This window comes from Gekko japonicus, unplaced genomic scaffold (genome assembly GCF_001447785.1).
Source record: "Gekko japonicus isolate JY-2015 unplaced genomic scaffold, Gekko_japonicus_V1.1 scaffold1009, whole genome shotgun sequence".
NCBI lineage: Eukaryota > Metazoa > Chordata > Lepidosauria > Squamata > Gekkonidae > Gekko > Gekko japonicus.
This window is the reverse complement of record NW_015160867.1, coordinates 149,522-169,080: the sequence shown is the minus strand read 5'-3', so window position 1 is coordinate 169,080 and position 19,559 is coordinate 149,522. Positions and strand designations below refer to the sequence as shown.

At 49.6% G+C, this 19,559-nt stretch overlaps 1 protein-coding gene across 1 annotated transcript in view; it reads right to left on the bottom strand.

The window, feature by feature from the left end:
- Positions 1–17,657, bottom strand: part of GON4L (gon-4-like (C. elegans)) — a 67,341-nt gene extending 49,684 nt beyond the window's left edge. The window contains exons 1-10 of the mRNA XM_015422175.1: positions 17,148–17,657; positions 15,533–15,679; positions 12,727–12,926; positions 10,999–11,073; positions 10,817–10,867; positions 9,405–9,455; positions 6,598–6,693; positions 5,111–5,230; positions 3,755–3,928; positions 229–421 (exon numbers count right to left, since the gene is read on the bottom strand). Coding sequence (XP_015277661.1) covers positions 229–421; positions 3,755–3,928; positions 5,111–5,230; positions 6,598–6,693; positions 9,405–9,455; positions 10,817–10,867; positions 10,999–11,073; positions 12,727–12,926; positions 15,533–15,679; positions 17,148–17,637 — 1,597 coding nt within the window. The 5' untranslated portion in view covers positions 17,638–17,657. The remainder of the gene's footprint in view (positions 1–228; positions 422–3,754; positions 3,929–5,110; positions 5,231–6,597; positions 6,694–9,404; positions 9,456–10,816; positions 10,868–10,998; positions 11,074–12,726; positions 12,927–15,532; positions 15,680–17,147) is intronic.
- Between the last annotated feature and the right edge of the window lie 1,902 nt (positions 17,658–19,559).

The window sequence follows — 19,559 nt, the reverse complement described above, 5'->3', positions numbered from 1 at the left end:
TCTGCAACTCAGCGTCTTAACCTCTGAGCCACTGCGGCCCTTGAAACCCCATGAGGGATTTGACAACACTTTATTACTATCATTAGTATATTGAACAAATATGCCATACCTGTCAAAAGTAAGAATACAGACCCTGGTGCTCCCTTTAATTCCACATTCTGATAACCGGGGATTTGCACTACCAGCTGGCGCACCAAATCAACTGGCCCCCAGCAACCGCTTCCTCACCTTCATTTCCCACATCGTCATTCATAAGGCCGCCGAGCCAGCTCTTCCACTCCTCGTCATCCGCCGTGTTGGGGTCATACATGTCGGGGGTGATATCCGGGGCACGGAGCTCCGCCTCCAGCTGGCCGAGGGGCACGTCCTTCAGGGGCCTCTTGGAGCGGGTGCGGAAGGCGATCAAGCTGTCTTCCAAAGGCTAACCCGGGGGGGGGGGGGGGAGGACAAAAGAGAAAGAAGAGAGCAACGTCAGGACAGTGGGGCTCAAGCTAGGATTTGTCGTGGATCCAAAATGGCTCCCTGCTCTGACAGCACAGCTGGTCCGAGGAGGGAACTCCAGGCCAACTCCAGCTGGGATAATCATTAAAACGAAAGAGAAGCCATGTTGGATCAGGCCAATGGCCCATGCAGTCCAACACTCTGGGTCACACAGTGGCCAAAACCCATGCGCCATCCAGAGGTCCACCAGTGGAGCCAGAACTCCAGAAGCCCTCCCTCTGTTGCCCCCCCCCCAGCACCAAGAACATAAGAGAAGCCATGTTGGATCAGGCCAGTGGCCCATCTAGTCCAATACTCTGTGTCACACAGTGGCGAAAACCCAGGCGCCGTCAGGAGGTCCAGCAGCAGGACCAGAACCCCCCGCACACTGTGGCCCTCCAAGCACCAAGAATGCAGAGCATCACTAGTGGCCCCAGACAGAGTGTTCCATCTATACCTTGTGGCTAATAACCACTGATGGACCTCTGCTCCATATCCAATCAAGCAACAGCTCCTGGCCTGGGAAGTCAGGCAAGACAACACTGCAGCCATCTTGTGCAGCCTGCCCAGAAGGTGTCTATTGGTTTGTTAAAGATAAAGAGTGCTGCTGCTGCTGCTGCATGTATGTTCTGCTTTTTAGGAGTCAAATTGCTCCTGCTTCGATTTAAAGTTATTTAAAACCTTCGTTATCGAGTAGTGTTCCAACAGAGGAGGGTTAGTGATTGCTTTAGTACACTGAAAGCTCCCTGAAAGATCAGCAAAAGCAGGATAGAGCTAGATTTAGTAGTAGCAGCACCTTAGCGACAGACGAGATTTTCGGGATATGAGCTTTCAAGAGCCAAAGGGTAAAATGCTTTGAGGAGGAGGTTTTATACCCCACCCACAACAGACACCCTGTGAGGTAGGTGGGGCAGAGAGAGCTCTTCTGAGAACTGCTCTTGAGAGAGCCGCTCTGAGAGAACTTGTGACTGACCCAAGGTCACACCAGCAGCTGCATGTGGAGGAGCGGGGAATCAAACCCGGTTCTCCCAGATTAGAGTCCGCCATTCTTAACCACTACACCTCAGTGGGTCAGAACTGCACACCAGAGATCACATCTGTGAGGCGTTAATTTTAATGACAACTGCATCGAATAAAGGATAGGGTTGTATTTTATGGTTGTTTTAATTGTATAGATTTTTGTATATTGGGGTTTTCTCAAATTTGATGTAGCCTGCCCTGAGCCTGCTATGCGGGGAGGGCGGGATAGAAGCCAAATAAAATAAATAAATACACCAAACTGCCACTTTGGTGCCACTGGATGATCTAAAGGTACCCTCTCGCCCTGACCTGGATAGCCCAGGCAAGCCCGATCTCATCATATCTTGGAAGCTAAGCAGGTGCAACCCTGGTAAGTATTTGGATGGGAGACCTCCAAAGAATACCAGGGCCGGGAGGCAGAGGCAGGCCATCAAGCCACTTCTCCAAACGTCCTCCGTGCCCCAGCAGAAGTTGCCAAAGGTCACCATGACTTCCAGGCACGGGCATGCAGCCATTGCAAAAATACCAAAGAGAAAAGGAAAGGAAAAATCTAAAGGTACCCCCTCCTCTCCACACCATCTGTTGCCTTTTTATTTAACAGTTAGGTCTGAGTTCAAGAACACCTTAGAGGCCAACAAGATTTTCAGGGTGTAAGATTTCAAGAGCCAAAGCTCCCTTCGCCAGACATGAGCAGCTCCTTCAAAGGGAGCTTCGATTCTCAGAAGCTTATATCCTACTGCGCCACTGCAGACCAGCAAGGCCACCCGAATGGCCTTATTTAAAGCCATCACGTGCCCAAGTCCTCGCAGATCGCAAGGGAGCTTCCAATATGGAAAGCAATCAGATAATAAATGGGAAACAGAAAAAGACAGACCAAAAAAACTAGACTCGGGCGGGATCGCTGTGTTGGTCTGAAACAACAGGACAACGTCTGAGTCCAGCGGCACCTTTAAGAACAAGAAAGTTTAACTCGGGATAAGGCAGCTTTCGGGTGCACGCTCACGTCTTCACACACTCCTTCGGTGTGATGTACCTGAGGAAGGGTGCTTGCACACGAGAGCTTATACCCAGAATCGAACTCTGTTGGGTCTTAAAGGTGCCGCTGGACTCAAATTTCGTTCTACGGAAAAACTGGTATGCTCAATTGTGTGTGGCGGGGCAAATTCCACTTTAAAGTCCATTTTAAGAACCCTTCAAGAACCTGCTCGGCAGAAATAAAAAAATAAAAAAAATACAACAAACGCCAAAAGAAAAATACAAAAGGGGGGGGGGAGACGAGGACCAGTCAACTCACCCAATCGGGGACAGGGATGGACACCCGCAGAAAAACAAACAAAATCCCCAGAACAAAACGTTTCTGCTAACAAAGGGCCCGGGGGGGGGGATTGTGTGGCAGCCAGCAAATCAACATGGGTAGGGGAATTCCAGAGTTGAGGTGCCACAACAAAGAAAGCCCTGCGACTTGCGCTCATCCAGCCTTCTTTGAAAGGTGGGGTCACACAAGATAGGACCTCCAATTTTTTTCCCCCACTTAGGCCTTCAACATGGCACTGGACTGAGTCTGAAACGATGGTGCCACCCCTAGCTCTCAAAGACTCAAAAGGGATACAGATAAGGGTTTTCAAAAACCCACTTAGGCACTGGCATAGCAGACTGGCTAAGAGAAGCTGGGGAGGCCTTCAGCTGAAACATCACCTTTTGACCACAAGCTCACTAGGAGACAGGCTCCCTATCTCATCCCCAGCCCTCATCCCCAGCAGGACACTAACGGCAACAGCCTACCTCACAAGCCTGTTGTGAGGATTAAACGGGAATGTCTTTGCAGCGCTTTGAACTCTGAGAGAACTACAAAAACACAACGTTTTATCCTCATGGACCTTCAGCAGCATAAACCAGCCTTGCTGAGGGTATAGCAGGAGCAGAGACACATTATGGATTGTTCAGCGAAAGCAGCTCTTCTCCTGAGCCAGGGGCCGAAGCAACTCTTCTCCTGGGATTGGGCCTTGGCCCAGTGGCAAAGCACCTTGCTCAGCACGCAGAAGGTCCCTGGTTCGATCCCCAGCATCTCCAGTTAAAAGGATGAGACGAGAGGCCATGTGAAAGACCTCTACCATGAGACCCTGGCGAGCCACTGACCCTCTTGAGTGGACAACACTAACTTTGAAGGGCCAATGCTCTGATTTGGTATAAGGCTGCTCCACACATTCCAAGACTTCACTGTCAACAGGCGCTTGGAGAAAGAAGCAGGCGTTACCTGGTAGGAATCCATGCAGACGGGGCTGGAGGCCAGCTCTTCGTCCACCGCGTGAAGCTTCTCCATGAAGGTGCAGTCCTTGCTCTGCTTGGGCTTGGGAGGGGGAGGGGGCCCCATCGGCACCACTTCGGCACTGATGTGCCGCTGAAGGGGGGGCACAGAGGCCTTCTCTGCCTGCAAGAGAGAAAAACAATGGGGGGAAAAACTCACCCATCACCAGACTGGAAAAGGCAGAAGGAACACGAAGGCTGGCTGGCTGGCTGACTGTTGTTGTTGTTTTTCTGGCTTTTAATATCCGAGAAGGTGGGGCTTTAGTTTGGTAACTCTGGTTCTTCTTTGTGTTAAGAGACAGTCGTTATTTCATATTTCCCCCCCCCCCCCCTGGGATGTATTGGGTAATAGCTGTTGCTTTAGACAGGTTCTCTCTCACACCAAAGACTTCGTTATAAATATTCATGTAAATAAATTTATGCCCTGACCTGGGTGGCCCAGCCTAACCTGGTCCTGTCAGATCTCAGAAGCTAAGCAGGGTCGGTCCGGGTTAGTACTTGGATGGGAAACCACCGAGGAAGTCCAGGGTTGCTAGGCAGAGGCAGGCGAGGGCAAACCGCCTCTGTTCCATCTCTGACCTGATGGGGACGGCCCAGGTTAGCTCAATCTCGTCAGATCTCAGAAGCTAAGCCGGATCAGCCCGGGTTAGTAGTTGGATGAGAGACAACTAAGGAAGTCCGTGGTTGCTATGCAGAGGCAAGCCATGGCAAACCACCTCTGTTCCATCTCTTGCCTTGGAAACCCTCCGCCATTGCCGTAGGTACTGGGAGTCCACCAAGGAAGTACACGGTCGCTGTGCGGAGGAGTGCAATGGCAACCCGCCTCTGTTTGTGTCCTGCCTTGGAAACTCCATTAAGTCAGCTGTGACTTGATGGTGCTTCCACCACCCCAGTAAATTCACCCAACTTGAGAGGGACAGAGGGGCATGACCCAGGCTCATGGTATTATCTTTTCCTTCCCTTCCTTCCTCCATTTCCCGAACACTCTGAACTGTAACCTAAGCGCAAGCCACGGTTGGCAAACCGATCTTCAAACCACAGCTCGAGACTGCCTAAGGACCAGCCTCTGAGAGACAGGATGCTTACGGCACCTCCCCGAGTCCCAAGAAAACTTGTATTGTAAACTTGTAAACTTGTATTGTAAACTTGTTACTGTATTTTATTGTAATTTATTGTTTTATATTATGTGTTTTATTGTTATAATCTTGGCACATAGTGCCCCTGTAAGCCGCCCTGAGCCTTCGGGGTAGGGCGGGATATAAATCCAAACATAAATAAATATAAATAAATAAGGAGAGGCCCTTACCTCCAGCGGCACCACCCCCTCCTCTTCCACTTCCATTGCATCAGACGACTGTCTGGCGTGGGAATATTTGGGCCCATGCGGAGATGAGGTAGCGCTTTCCACGTCACTCTCCAACAAGCCCTGCCAAGCAAAGTGAGAAGGAAATAAAGCAAGGAGGGGGGTTGCTGAAAAGCACCCTCTTACCTGCACTGAAGGATTTGACATTCCCCTTGGGCATGGTGAACGACTCAGCTGACACAGCCCAGCAAGAATCACGCTGGGACAGACACAGAAGGAACTCTTCAAACAAGAGTCCCAAAACAGACAAAGGACACATGTTCCCTCTGGTTTACTCCCAGCACTGGACTGAGGCTCACTGCCAAGCGACACGGCCTCTGGAGCAAGCAATGACAAGGAGCAGGGCCTTTTTAGTGGTGGCACCCATCACTGGACTGAGGCTCACTGCCAAGCCACTCGGGCCTTGGAGCGAGCAATGACAAGGAACAGGGCCTTTTGGGGGCAGCACCCATCGCTGGACTGAGGCTCACTGCCAAGCCACATGCCCTTTGGAGCGAGCAATGACAAGGAGCAGGGCCTTTTTAGTGGTGGCACCCATCACTGGACTGAGGCCTAGTTCTCACTACAGACCCATCTGGGCTGGGCTGCTTCAGCAAGAAGGATGGGCTTTTATCATATTCCGGGGCCTTCCTTCAATCTCCAACCCGCAACGTGGAATCTGGGATTTGAATTCTTTTCTACAAATGACCACCTTTTCCCTTGTTCTTAAAGATGACCAAAATGCCAACGAGGACTCCGGATGTGCAAGAGAGGACATTTCTGGTGCTCAGCTTGCAGAGAAGGAATAAGAAGCATTAACAGATGAAAACGGGCTCTTTTCCTACCCTGATTTGCTAATCCGGGAAAGGAACAGCAGAAGGTGTTGGTCACGCTGCTCAAGACAAGCCACGTTAACATAGAAGGACCTTCCGGAAAGACAAGAACTGAAAATGTAGACTAGGCAGGACTAGAACTCATGGGAGGATGGTGGAAGCTCTTTTCCCTGGGAGGAACAAAGATTCCACTTGGTCCCCATGGGCCTGGAATGCATGGGCAGAAGATACCCCTCCCTCCAGCAGCGGAGAAGACTTTCATCTCCTTTGCACCAGGTAATCAGGCAGCATTTCGCTTGCATTGTTCTCCAGTTCTGAAATCCGAGTCCTATTGCGTTGCTTATTGGAAATCTTTGCTGTCTGGCTGAATTGCGTTTCCATTATTTTGTTATCTGCCTTGAGTCTCGGTGGGAAAATGCACGCTAGGAATTAAGACTTCTTCTCTCTCTCTATTTAAAGCTTAAAACAGCAACAAGTAAAACAATAGGGAGGGGAGGGGGTGTAGATCTAAAGTGTGGACGTGTCTAATCTGTGTGTCCAAACCCAGCAGCTGAAGACAAACCGTACAGACGGCGTGAGGCAGTCCAGATAGTTACAGAAATCTGGGAAAGAAATTACCTCCTCTGCTGTCTCATCCTCTTCCTCCTCCTCTGGCTGGTACTCTTCATCAGAGGAATCGTCCTCCTCAAGGGGAATGTCCACAAATTGGGGGGGCTGCAGAAGGAAGACACCGACTGAGGTCAGGGGGGGGCAAGATAACGCCAAGGCAAATGCGGTGGAACGAACGGGGGAGGCAGCTCGTCAAAAGATGGCTGATAGAAAGCTAGTGGGGGTGAACGCATGAAGCGGCCTTCTATCGAATCAGGCCCTCGGTCCGCCAAAGTCAGTATTGTCTACTCAGACTGGCAGACTGGCAGTGGCTCTCCAGGGCCCCAGGTAGAAGTGTTTCACATCACCTCCTGCTTGGTCCTTCTTAACATGGAGCTGCCTCTTAGTGACTCAGACTATTGGTCCATCAAGGTCAGTACTGTGTCCTCAGACTGGCAGCAGCTCTTCAAGATCTCAAGAAGATAAAGGTCTTTCACATCACCTGCTGCCTAGTCCTTTCAACTGGAGATGCCAGTCCGGGGTTGCTATGCAGAGGCAAGCAACGGCAATCCACCTCTGCGCATCCCTTGCCTTGAAAACCCTACGAGGTCACCAATGTTCCCTCTAAGCTGTGGAGTCTTGCGAGCAAAAATGCTACTTTCTGAGCTACCGGCATTAAAGTTGTGAGCCGAGCGATTTGGCTGCTGCATAAATTTCGTTTGCTCTGGAGCCCTCCTTCCTGAGCTAAGGCAAAAAGGTGTGAGCCGGAGGCTAAAAAACTCACACTAACCCAGCTTAGAGGGAACACTGGCAGTCACCATAAGTCGCCTGCTACTTGATGGGACTTTCCTCCACCACCAACCCTAGCTTAACCTCTCCCCATTTTTTTCATAATTCCCTTGTTACTTTCAAAAGCTCCAGTTACGGGAGCCAGCAGAAGGCAACTGATTTAAGAATGAATTCATCCGTCACCACTGAATGGTGGGTGACAATAATAGAACACAAATGGTTCCTTCTGGGTTTTTCCAGTGTGGTTCTTTTGCACCTTGGCTACCAAGCAGCTAAAGCAACAATTAAACAGAGACTATGGGGCATTTCTCTTCAAGAGGACAGATCTAAGCAATGATCCCTCTAAGCTGTGGAGTCTTGTGAGCAAAAATGCTACTTGCTGAGCTACTGGCACTAAAGTTGTGAGCGAGCGATTTGGCTGCTGCATAAATTAGTTTGCTCCGGAGCCATCCTTCCTGAGCGAAGACAAAAATGTGTGAGCCGGAGGCTAAAACCTGTGAGCTGGCTCACACTAACTCAGCTTAGAGGGAACAGTGACCTCAAGCCTGCTCTGTTCTGGCAGTGGGGAACAGCAATCAAAATTTTACTCTATCGAGTTACGTTTTTTCATCGGAATGCCCCAATACCACAGAGCTTTTACCCTGGCCCAGATCTAATGCTCTCCGATCAGCCCTTCTTGAGGGGATAAACTTATGGAGCAGAGGTCCCTCAGTGGCTATTAGCCACAAGGTATGGATAGGAACTCTCGGTCTGGGGCAAGGGATATTTTGTATTCTTGGTGCTTGGGGGGGGGGCAACAGTGGGAGGGCTTCTAGTGTCCTGGCCCCAATGCTGGACCTCCTGATGGCACCTGGTATTTTTGGCCACTGTGTGACAGAGTGTTGGACTGGATGGGCCATTGGCCTGATCCAACATTGGCTTCTCTTATGTTCTTATGGGAGACATATACCACTCCGTATGCACAAAGTCTCTGTTCTTGTCAATCTGGATCAGCATAGACAATCAAGCATGTACTTTTACACTGCCAGTATTACCAGAAAATGTACATCACTCCAATCATATCCAAGTATCCAGGTAGAACTTAACGCACATTTATTTTTACGATCAAAATTTGAGTCCGGGAGCACCCTGGAGACCAACAAGATTTCTAGGGCATAAGCTTTCGAGAGTCGAAGCTCTCTTTGAGAGATACAAGGTGCTACTGGACTCAAACATCGCCCTTCTACGCCAAGACGACATGGCTTCCCACCTGAATCTATTTCTTTTTATGTCACAAACAAAACACCCTGATGCAAAAGGATAGATAAGCTTTGCGTTGGATCCAACCAACTTTCTGGCTCAATCGCGGCCAACTTCTCTCCTTATTACAGCCCCTATTCATAGAATCATAGAGTCGGAAGGGACCTCTGGGGACATCTAGTCCCTCCCTTCCTGCACAGGGCAGGAAATTCACAAATACCTCCCCCCACACACACACACCCTTCCAGTGACCCCTGTTCCACACCCAGGAGATGACAAAAAAACCCTCCAGGATCTCCGGCCAAACCGGCCTGGAGAAAAATTGCTTCCTGACCCCAAAGTGACAATTGGCATTTCCCTGAGCATGTAAGAAAGGGCCACGAGAATCAAGCACTGAGGCAACCCTTCCTGCCTTCCCTCTCATCATCTGCCCAAGTTCACAGGATCAGCATGGCTGTCAGGTGGCCATCTAGCCTCTGTTTTAAAACCTCCAAAGAAGGAGAGCCCACCGCCTCCCGAGGAAGCCACGTGGCTTATGTCCATGCAGGTCCCACGATACCAAACGTAGTCCTTTTGTGGTCAAAGGGGACCCCCTCCCTCTCTTTACCACGAGTGGCAAAACTATTTGAATCCAACTCTCCATACTTCCACTGAGAACTGCTGAGAGAGGCTACAGTGACATGACTGCTGAAAACACCAGGCACTGCAATTAAACTTCTAGGCGCCAGGACACCCCGGCGCCTGGGATCTCTCCAGCCCCATTCTGTAACGTGCCAAACATAATGCCCATTCACTAGCCAAACAGTCACCTTGATTTCATTTGCCTTCTTGATCGGAGAAATATTCCACGTAGGGATTACCTGAGGAAACAAAAACCGTCGTTAGCATGACTTTGCACTGCAAGGGAAGGAGGTAAAGGAGTTTATCAGCGATGTGGCACCGGAATAAACGTCTCTCCGAAGGCTCCAAAAAAAGGCCGGCTCTCTTCTCAAAAACGTTTTGAGAAAACAGGAGTAAGGAACGTGGGAACTGAATCGTACAACTCAAATGATGCCCCCCTATATTTTCTTAGAATAAAGGGTTAGACTAGATTAGGGAGATTAACAATGGAAAACCCTGAGCTATATTTGCCTGTAACTACCAATGCCAGAGAAGAAATGAACGGTGTGGAGGCTGTAGCAACTGAACTTCATAGCAGGTCATTCTTTTTTTGGAGGGAGGGTCCCTCACTGGAAAAGGAAGGTATGGGATTCCACTGATTCTTTTCCAACTGCCTGCCCTGCAGCCATTTCCATAATTTATGACAAGAACATGTGAAGCTGCTTTATACAGAATCAGACCCTCGGTCCACCAAGGTCAGTATTGTCGAGTCACACTTGGAGCAGCTCTCCAGGGTCTCAGGCGGAGGTCTTTCCCATACCCTACGACACCTGGTCCTCCTTTTAGCTGGAGATGCTGTGGGATGAACCTGGGACCTTCTGCATGCCAAGCAGATGCTTCGCCACTGAGCCACAGTCCCTTTTTAGACTGGCAGTGGCACTTCAGGGTCTCAAACAGAGCTCTTTCACATCACCTGTTCTCTGGTCCTTCCAACTGGAGATGCCAGGGACTGAACCCAGAGAGCCAGTTTGGTGTAGTGGATAGAAGCACGGAAACTAATCTGGGAGAACCAGGTTTGATTCCCCCACTCCTCCCCATGCAGCTGCTGGTGGGACCTTGGGTCAGTCACAAGTTATCACAGAGCTGTTCTCTCATGAGCAGCTCTTTCAGAGCTCTCTCAGCCCCACCCACCTCACAGGGTGTCTGTTGTGGGGAGGGGAAGGGAAAGGAGATTGTAAGCCACTCTGAGGCTCCATTGGGTAGCGAAGGGCGGGGTATAAATCCAATCTCTCTCTCACACACACCTTCTGCATGCAAAGCAGATGCTTTGCCACTGAGCCACAGCCCCTTCTTAAACTGGCAGCTGCTCTCCAGGGTCTCAGGTGGAGGTCTTTCCCATCACCTACGACGCCTGGTCCTTTTAGCTGGAGATGCCAAGCAGATGCTCTACCACTGAGCCACAACCTCTCCCCTTGATAATTAACTTCAACACACCCTTTTCACCAGGACTTTCCTTTCGGGATTTGGAAAATGAGCTGCAGACTCTCTGAGCTTCCTCAGATTAACCAAGTAGCCCCTTCCCCTTTTCGCAGGTCAGAGCAAAACACACACGGCAACTCACCACTCCTTTCTCCACCACTTCCTTCAGCTTGGAGCGAGTCATCTTTGGCTCCTGGAGCATAGAAAAAAACGGGGGGGGGGGGGGAATGAAAGTTTGCACCACAGAAAATTCACCCACGTGGTCTTCATTCTTCTTCTTCTTCTCAAATTTTCTGATAGTGGGAGGGGGACAGGGAGACTCACAAACATGGGGATGTCCTCGGTCTCACTGATAGCGGCTTTCATCATGGCCACGACATGTTCATTGGTGATCACTTCCTGCAGGAACACACACACAGGAAGGGGGGGGGGAAATGGTTTCAGCCATCTTTAGGCCAGGGGCAAAGACAAACTGCTCGTAACTGCAAGATGGTGGGACCCAAGACAAGCAAGGAATTTCAACAGGGAAACAGACCAAAAGGGTCTGTGGGTCATTCCAACAGCCTTCAAACGAGGCCACGTACTTTGACCGTACCCAGCTTAGGTTACCATAATGTCCTCTACACGGGGCCGCCTTTGAAGAGTGCTCATGGTCAGTGCAGAGCGGTGGCTGAATCCCGCTTCTTCAAATAAATCACAACCCATTCTGTACCACCTTCAATGGCTTCCAGTACACTTCCTTGCCCGGGTCACAAAGTGCTGGTTTTCTAAAGTCCACAGCTGTTTGGGACCTGGATGTCTCATGTGAACTGAATTCTGCTTTGTACCTCCGTTGCCAGCACCTCCCAGGGGTGGCTCATTTTTTTGGACACTGAGCGAAACAGCTCAGGTCATCAGGACAGGCCCTGCTCAGTGTCGCTTCCAGTTTGGTGCAGTGATTAGGAGCGCGGATTCTAATCTGGGAGAACCAAGTTTGATTCCCCACTCCTCCACTTGCAGCTGCTGGTGTGACCTTGGGTCAGTCACAAGTTCTCTCAGAGCTGTTCTTGAAAAAGAGCAGTTTCTGTCAAGAGCTCTCTCAGCCCCACCTACCTCACAGGGTGTCTGTTGTGGGGAGGGGAAGGGGAAGGAGATTGTAAGCCACTCTTCGGGTAGCAAACGGTGGGGTATAAATCCAGTCTCTTCTCTTCTCCCTCATCCAAGGCAGGGCAGATTGGGCCACGAGCAGCAACTAAGGGCCCAGTTTCCCCCTTTGCCTCCTCCTTCTGCACAGTTACTAGTCAGGTCCAATCAGCCCCTGCGGGGCTGCCAAGTAAGTCAACCTGCCAGCGGCGCTTGGTCTTCCAATCAGTGGTATCAATAAAACAGAAAGCGAAAATAATGCTGGGCCCACCATCCTGAAGACCATGAGCAAGACTGAAATGTAACTAATTAATCAGGCTAATAAATCACCACTTGCCTGGTCACCTGCGGTGAACACAAGTTGCCTCCAGGTGACTCAGCTGGGAAGGTTTTGAAAACTGGACATTATCTGTCTTAGTCACCTCCCCAAGGCCATCAGTGTACTACAAATGACTAACGCAGGGGTGGGGGGAGGGCAGACTAGTGAATTGGTGCAGTGGTTAGGAGCACAGACTAATCTGGGAGAACTAGGTTTGATTCCCCACTCCTCCACATGCATCTGCTGGGTAACCTTGCGCAAGCCACAGTTCTCTCAGAGCTGTTCCCTCAAGATCAGTTCTGGAAAGAGCTCTCTCAGCCCCACCTACCTCACACGGTGTCTGTTGTGGGGAGAGGCAGGGAAGGCGACTGTGAGCCGCTCTGAGGCTCTGAGTGAAGGGCAGGGTTTAAATCCAATCTCTCCTTCTTCCATGGAATTTTTGTGCACAAGGCTGTAACGCACACTAAATTCCCTTGCAATCCTAAGGCCCCTGGGTTTTGGCCTCTGTGGGACACAGAGTGGATGGGCCACTGGCCTGATCCAACAAGACTTCTCTTATGTTCTTATCGAGGCCCTAAAAATAGGGTCCCGCAACCCCATCCCCTGCTTACGTGGAGGATGTTCCGCACGTTGACGGCTGTCAGGTTATGCTGTTTCGCCCCGTCTTCCAGAGTCCGGTCCAGGGTGTCATCTAGCCTGAGGTCGCAAGCCAAGGGTGCTTCCTCCTCCTCTTCCTCCTCCTGGCCTTTCCCCTCCCGCTTCCGTTTAGCGGCCCTCCTCCTCTTCTTCTTCCCGCCTTCCTCTTGCTCCTCTGCAAACGAGACGCCCGTCACCACTCTTCCACAGAGAACCACTGTACCAGAACTTGGCTAAGCGCTTTCTTCGAACCGGCCAATGAGGGGGGAAATCCCCACGCAAACTTTTCCCAAGCTCAGGGTGCCTTCTGCAGGCTGTGAAAATGTACCTTACTGAACATATCTACTGCCTCTCCAGCAAATGGTACCCAAAATGATGGGGTGGGGGGAACCCCCACAGAGGATTAAACTCTTTTTTTTTTTAAGTTTACAAATCCCTGAGCCTTTCGTGCTTGTACTGTAAATGGAGAAACGCTGGTTCAGCAACCTTTGACTGTGGTTTTTGGCTATAAGCCAGTCTGCCTTTGTCAGACTTATGAGCTCTTTTGTTATTCCTTGATGACACCAAATCAGATGTTTTGCTTTGACTGTGGATCCTCAGTCGAGGAGCAAGGCTAGAAGGGCTTATTATGGGAAGCTACTGAAGCCCTTGGAGTCCCTTGGACTGCAAGGAGATCGAATCAGTCAATCCTAAAAGAAATCAACCCTGACTGTTCCCTGGAAGGCCAGATACTGAAGCTGAAGCTCAAATACTTTGGCCACCCAATGAGAAGGGAGCACTCCCTGGAGAAGACCCTGATGCTGGGAAAGACTGAAGGTCAAAGAAGACGGGGACGGCAGAGGATGAGATGGTGAGACAGTGTTATCGATACAACAAACATGAAATGGAACAAACTCTGAAACACCATGGAAAACAGGAGGGCCTGGCGTGATGTGGTCCATGGGGTCGTAAAAAGTCAGACTGAACAACAACAGACTGTGCGACTGAACAACAACAACAACAACTGAAGCCCTGACCTACGCTGAGCCGTGATTATATACGTGAAGTGTGGTCTGAGCTGATGTAGAGTGAGAGAAAGAACAAACTACTGGAGGGAAAAAGAAGAGGCGAGTGAAGTTTTGGCTGCTTTGTGTTTTTATTTTACTGTACACGTAGTCCTGCCCTGCCCTGGACAGCCCAGGCTAGTCCAATCCCATCAGATCTCGGTCAGCCTTGGCTAGTATTCGGATGGGCGACCTCCAAGGAGTACCAGGGTCATGACGCAGAGGCAGGCAACGGTAAACCACCTCTGAAACATCTCGTGCCTTAAAAACACGTCGAGCTCGCCACCTAGTGGTACATAACGCTAAAAGAGCTAGAACTTCTGGCTGCCAGACAAACTTAGGATCTCCCGGCTATACTACACACACTGCCATACGACAATTATTAATCACTGCATGTAGTCCTGTGAATAACTATTTAAACATGCCTCTCTCTAACCCAGTCTTTTTCAACAATGGAATACGCATCCGATAAGGAATGGTTTCCCCAGATTTGCTAGTGGAGTTTGAGCAGGAACATCTCGGGTCACTGAAAAGATTTTGGGGGTATGATCTTTCAGGAGTTGAAGCTCCCTTCGTCTTGTGTATGACAAAGCGAGTTGACTCTCGGATGCTTCTATCCTGCAACCAAATGCTCCCTCTAAGCTGTGGAGTCTTGTGAGCAAAAATTCTACTTTGTGAGCCACCGGCATTAAAGTTGTGAGCAGGTGATTTGGCTGCTGCATAAATTAGTTTGCTCCGGAGCCCTCCTTCCTGAGCTGAGACAAAAACATGTGAGCTGGAAGCTAAGAAACTGTGAGCTAGCTCACACTAACTCAGCTTAGAGGGAACACTGTGCTGCAACTCCGTTTGGTCTCTAAGGTGCTACTGCAGTCCGGCTGCTCTACTGCAGACCAACACGGCTGCCCCCGAAATTATCAGATAAGTGAGCCTCCCTTTTTAAAGTGGGCTCTTTACTGCTGGCAACTTTGCCTCCCGTCACGACGGTCTGCTCCGTTCCAAAGCCGGGACTGAAGGAGGAGGGCTAGAGATGTGAAGGCCTGGAAAAAAACCGGAAAAATTCGGGGGGGAAACGGTTTTTCCCCGTTTTTTTCCCGAAGCCTTTTTGGTTTTTTCCGAAAAATTGAAAAAATAAAAGATTTTTTTTTTATTATGGAACATTTTATTTTAACATGATGAATAAAATATTTTAAGACAAGGGGTTCAAATATGTTCCAAATCATTTCCGAAATATATATATATATGGTATCAGATTGATCTAATCTCTGTGCACTGAGGACAAGCAAGTCCTAGGTTACAAACTGAACTCTCCAATGCAAGAACAAGATGCATTTCTTCCTTTAGGAGGTGCGATTGTCAGAAGAAAATTAAAAAGTTTCAGTTTTGTTTTTGCATGTGGGTGGGTATTCTGTTTGTAATAACTGTTTGGATACACTATATTTTTAATATGCTAGCTGTGATAATTTCATGCCAAGTAAAAATGTCCATAGTCATATTTTATGTTCCTAAAGTAACAGAATGACTTTCAATCTAGAAAAGACAAAAGAAATGCTAATGTAGCATTTTTTTCAAATTTTCCAAAAATTTCCATTTTTTTCTGGGGGGAAACGGAAAAACCGGGGGTTTTTCCGAGCTTCAAAATTTCCAGAAATTTTACATCTCTAAGGAGGGCACAGAACTTCTTAGAGGCTTCCTACCGGGACTCGATTCTAGGATCCTGCTGCACACTTCCAATACTCACCCACTGGGATAAACAGCCCCATCTCTTCAGCTTCCTCCTCAGCCTCTAGAAGCAACTCACTGCCTTGTGTGAACTTCGGGGCCTTTGTGTTAGAGGCGGCATCCCCCTCCTCACATTCAGCCCCCGGCTTTGGTGAAAGGCCAACGGCTGGAACCAACAGATCAGATGTTCGCTGTAATCCCAGTTATGACAAGTGGCACAAATGTAAAAGCCCAGGAGGGTAGGGGGCAAGGTTCCCTCTAAGCTGTAGAGTCTTGTGAGCAAAAATTCTACTTTGTGAGCTGTTGGCATTAAAGTTGTGCGCAAGCGATTTGGCTGCTGCATAAATTAGTTTGCTCTGGAGCCATCCTTCCTGAGCTAAGACAAAAATGGGTGAGCTGGAGGCTAAAAAACCTGAGCTAGCTCACACTCACTCAGCTTAGAGGGAACACTGGTAGGGGGAATGTTCCCACACACACACACACACCCCTGAGGGCTTGTTTCAATTTTTCCAATGGAAAAACTGCAATGTTTCGCAAAGCGTGAAAAAAAAATCCTATAAAATACCTTGTCTCAGAACAAAATGCTTTTGAAGACAAAATGTCTAGGATGAAAAAAGTCTCGGGACTTCTAAAACTATTCCAGTAGAAAATGCTAAGGGATTTATGAGGACTCGGGGGAGGGGGGGGGGAATCTCATATAAAATATTTTCTCTTTCTGAATGAGAAAAATCTTGGCTTACAAAGCATTTCACTCATTTCAAAGGAACAGGCTGGGAAAAGCCTGGAGACTTTCTCAATTTTTTTTTCAATAGTAATTTTTTCAACACTGCCTACAATGTAGATAAAATGATTATTTTAAACAAAAAAAAAACCCTTGAAGGCCACAATTTGAAATCTCAATTAGGACTGCCAATAAAGAAAAACGAAATGAGTCAAATGCGGTCCTAAAGAAAACTGTCTTCAGCTGCCTCCTGAAGACTGAAAATGAGGGGACCGGTTGCACTTTCCTGGGGAGGCTGTTCCATAATCGTGGGGCTGCCACCAAAAAGGCCCTCTCACAGGGGTCATTTCGTAGAAAAAGAGGTGCAGGAGCTCATTAGCATAACTCATTAGCATATGCCACACCCCCTGACATCACCGGAAGTGTATCAGAAGAAGGCAACACCCACCGCTCAGGCTCCACTGGACTGTTTTGGATTGATAGCTATTGGGGGGGGAGACGTGCAGATCTGTCCTCACAGAGGAGGGAGAGCTTGTACCTGAATAAAACTTGGTCTTAAAGGTGCCACTGGACTGTTTTGGACCGGGGGGCTCTGCAGAGCTGCTTCTTGCTCTGACTGAGGGCTGCTGGGAGCAGGGGGTGGGGCTTGTTGCATGTGCCCGCCCCCTGGGCTCTTTACTGCCAGAGCACCGCTCCTGTGCGCTCCTGCAGGAAATGACCCCTACTCTCTCACATGTGCCCTAAGGCGTAGTAAACACACACCCAACATCCCAGTTCTGTCCAAGACTTCTTTCCCACCCTATTGCAAGGGCGGAAGATAAACAAAACATCATTTGAAGGCACAAGACAAAAATTCCACAATTTATTATTTCTGCGCTACTTGGCCAGTTCTTGGCCTACATCGCTCGCTTACCTTCACGGCCCAGTTTCTGCTCCTTCTCCATGACAAAGTCGGGTGCTGCCTTTGAATCCTGGCTCGCCTCACTTTTCTGCCGACACCCATCTGACCCCGGCCTAGAGAAGACCTTCTTCTCACCTTTCAACAAAGCCTCTGCTGGTTCCCTGTAGCCTTTCTGAGGGGCGTTTCTAGATGGAACGTCAACTCCCTTTGCTATTTCACTGCCAGGCGCTTTCGACACGAAGTCCCCGACAGGTGCCGGCAGAGTTGGTGGTGACGAACAGGCAAACCTTTCAACAGGTGGGCTGAGCCGAGCCCTCTTTTCGGTCAAGACGGCTTCCTCGTCCTGCTGCACCAAGCCCTGGAATTGGTGGATCCCGCCTGAGGAGGAAGTCTCCATTGTAACAGACGGTGCACCTGAAGAGGGACCCGTCTCCCCCTCGGGGGAATCGACTGGGATGCCTCTCCTCTTCTTGCACGGCAACATCTTCGGGGAGAGGGACATCCTGACTAAAGCTTCCGGGACGCTGCTCTGCAAAGAGAAGATTAGGATTGTGTTGCACTGGGACCAATCCACGGCACAAAACCAAAAGAGCTTGAAGCTACTTAAACGACACCTAGAGGACTGACCTAAAACACTCTATTAGGTCATTAGTATGGAAATTGAAAAGGAAACGCGCAAGAAGGCAACCTTGTTTGACACACACACCCCGTGTTTGTTCTAATAGTATTGTATTGTGAATGATTTTATTATTGTTGCATTGCCCCAATGAGGCATTTTATCATCTGTGATTTATGTTCTGGTCATAGAACGTGGTTAAGACGCTGAACTGCAGGCCGTGGAAGGTCGGTAGTTCAGCAGTTCAAGACCCGGGTTGCCGCATGACGGAGTGAGCTCCCGTCTCTGGCTCCAGCTCCTGCCAACCTAGCAGTTCGAAAGCAAGAAATTGCAAGTCGATAAATAGGTACCGCTTCGGTGGGAAGGTAAAAGCATTCCTTGCGCCTTGGTGTTTAGTCATGCCAGCCACACGACCACGGAAACATCTTCGGACAGCGCTGGCTCTTCGGCTTTGAAACGGAGATGAGCACCACAACCCTAGAGTCGGACTCGACTGGCTTTCGAGCAAGGGAACCTTTACCTTTACTTTTACATAGAACGTGAATAAAACCTTCTGGATCCGGTGTGCTCCAATAAAATACCCTATTCACCTCCCCTTACAGAAACAGCTTAACTTCTCCACCTTGCTTCGGGGCCACCCCCATCTCTGACAGAACACCAAATCACCTTCCTCGACGACCTGCCTCTTCCACCTTCCCATAACACATTCCCACGTCTGCATCAGGCCACTCACCACACCTACGGAGACTGCCCTTTGCTTCCCTCCGTCACTTGCTTCAACCCCACCCTTCCTCCAAGGAGCCTGCATGGCTCCGCCCTCCTCCATTTTATCCTCACGACAACCCGGTAACGGAGGTTAGGTGGAGAAATGGCCGAAATGCACCCACTGGCTGAAGGGGGATTTGGATCCCGGCCTCCCAAGGGCTAGCCTGGCCCCCTAACCGCTGCACCACACTGCTTCCTGCAGCGGCCATTCCGACCGATAACTGAGTAACCAATAACTGAGTAACGTCACTGCTCACTTCCTCATAAAAAGGTAAAGGTTCCCTTGCTCGAAAGCCAGTCGAGTCCGACTCTAGGGTTGCGGGGTTCATCTCCGTTTCAAAGCCGAAGAGCCAGCGCCGTCCGAAGACGTTTCCGTGGTCATGTGGCCGGCATGACTAAACACCAAGGCGCGCGGAACACTGTTACCTTCCCACTGAAGTGGTACCTATTTATCTACTTGCAATTTCTTGCTTTCGAACTGCTAGGTTGGCAGAACACTTCCTCATAACCTGCCGCAAATTTTGTTACCCTTTAAGGTGCCACTGGACTTTCCTTGCACTACCGTCCAACTAATGCAGCTACCTATCTATTACGGATAACGACGTTTAAGTGCCATCAAGTCGCAAATAACCTAAGGCCACCTTGTGAAGTTCCACCTGGTGGGGTTTTCAAGGCGAGACACGAGCAGGGGAGGTTCGCCATGGCCTTTCTCCGCACAACGGCCCGTCTCCCTCGGTGGTCTCCCATCCGAGACCTAATCAGGGCTGACCCTTCTTACCGTCCAGGCTCTGACAAGCTCAGGCTGGTTGGGACTATTTTGGCTGCTGCAACTACTACTACTACTTTTTGGTTTTATCGTGCACCTGCCGAACCAACCCAGGACCTCCAGCCTCATCACTACCTTTGCACTTCAGTTTGGTGCAGTGGTTAAGTGTGCGGACTCTAATCTGGGAGAACCGGGTTTGAGTCCCCACTCCTCCACTGGCACCTGGCTGGATGACCTTGGGCAAGCCGTAGTTCTGATAAGAGCTGTCCTTGAAAAA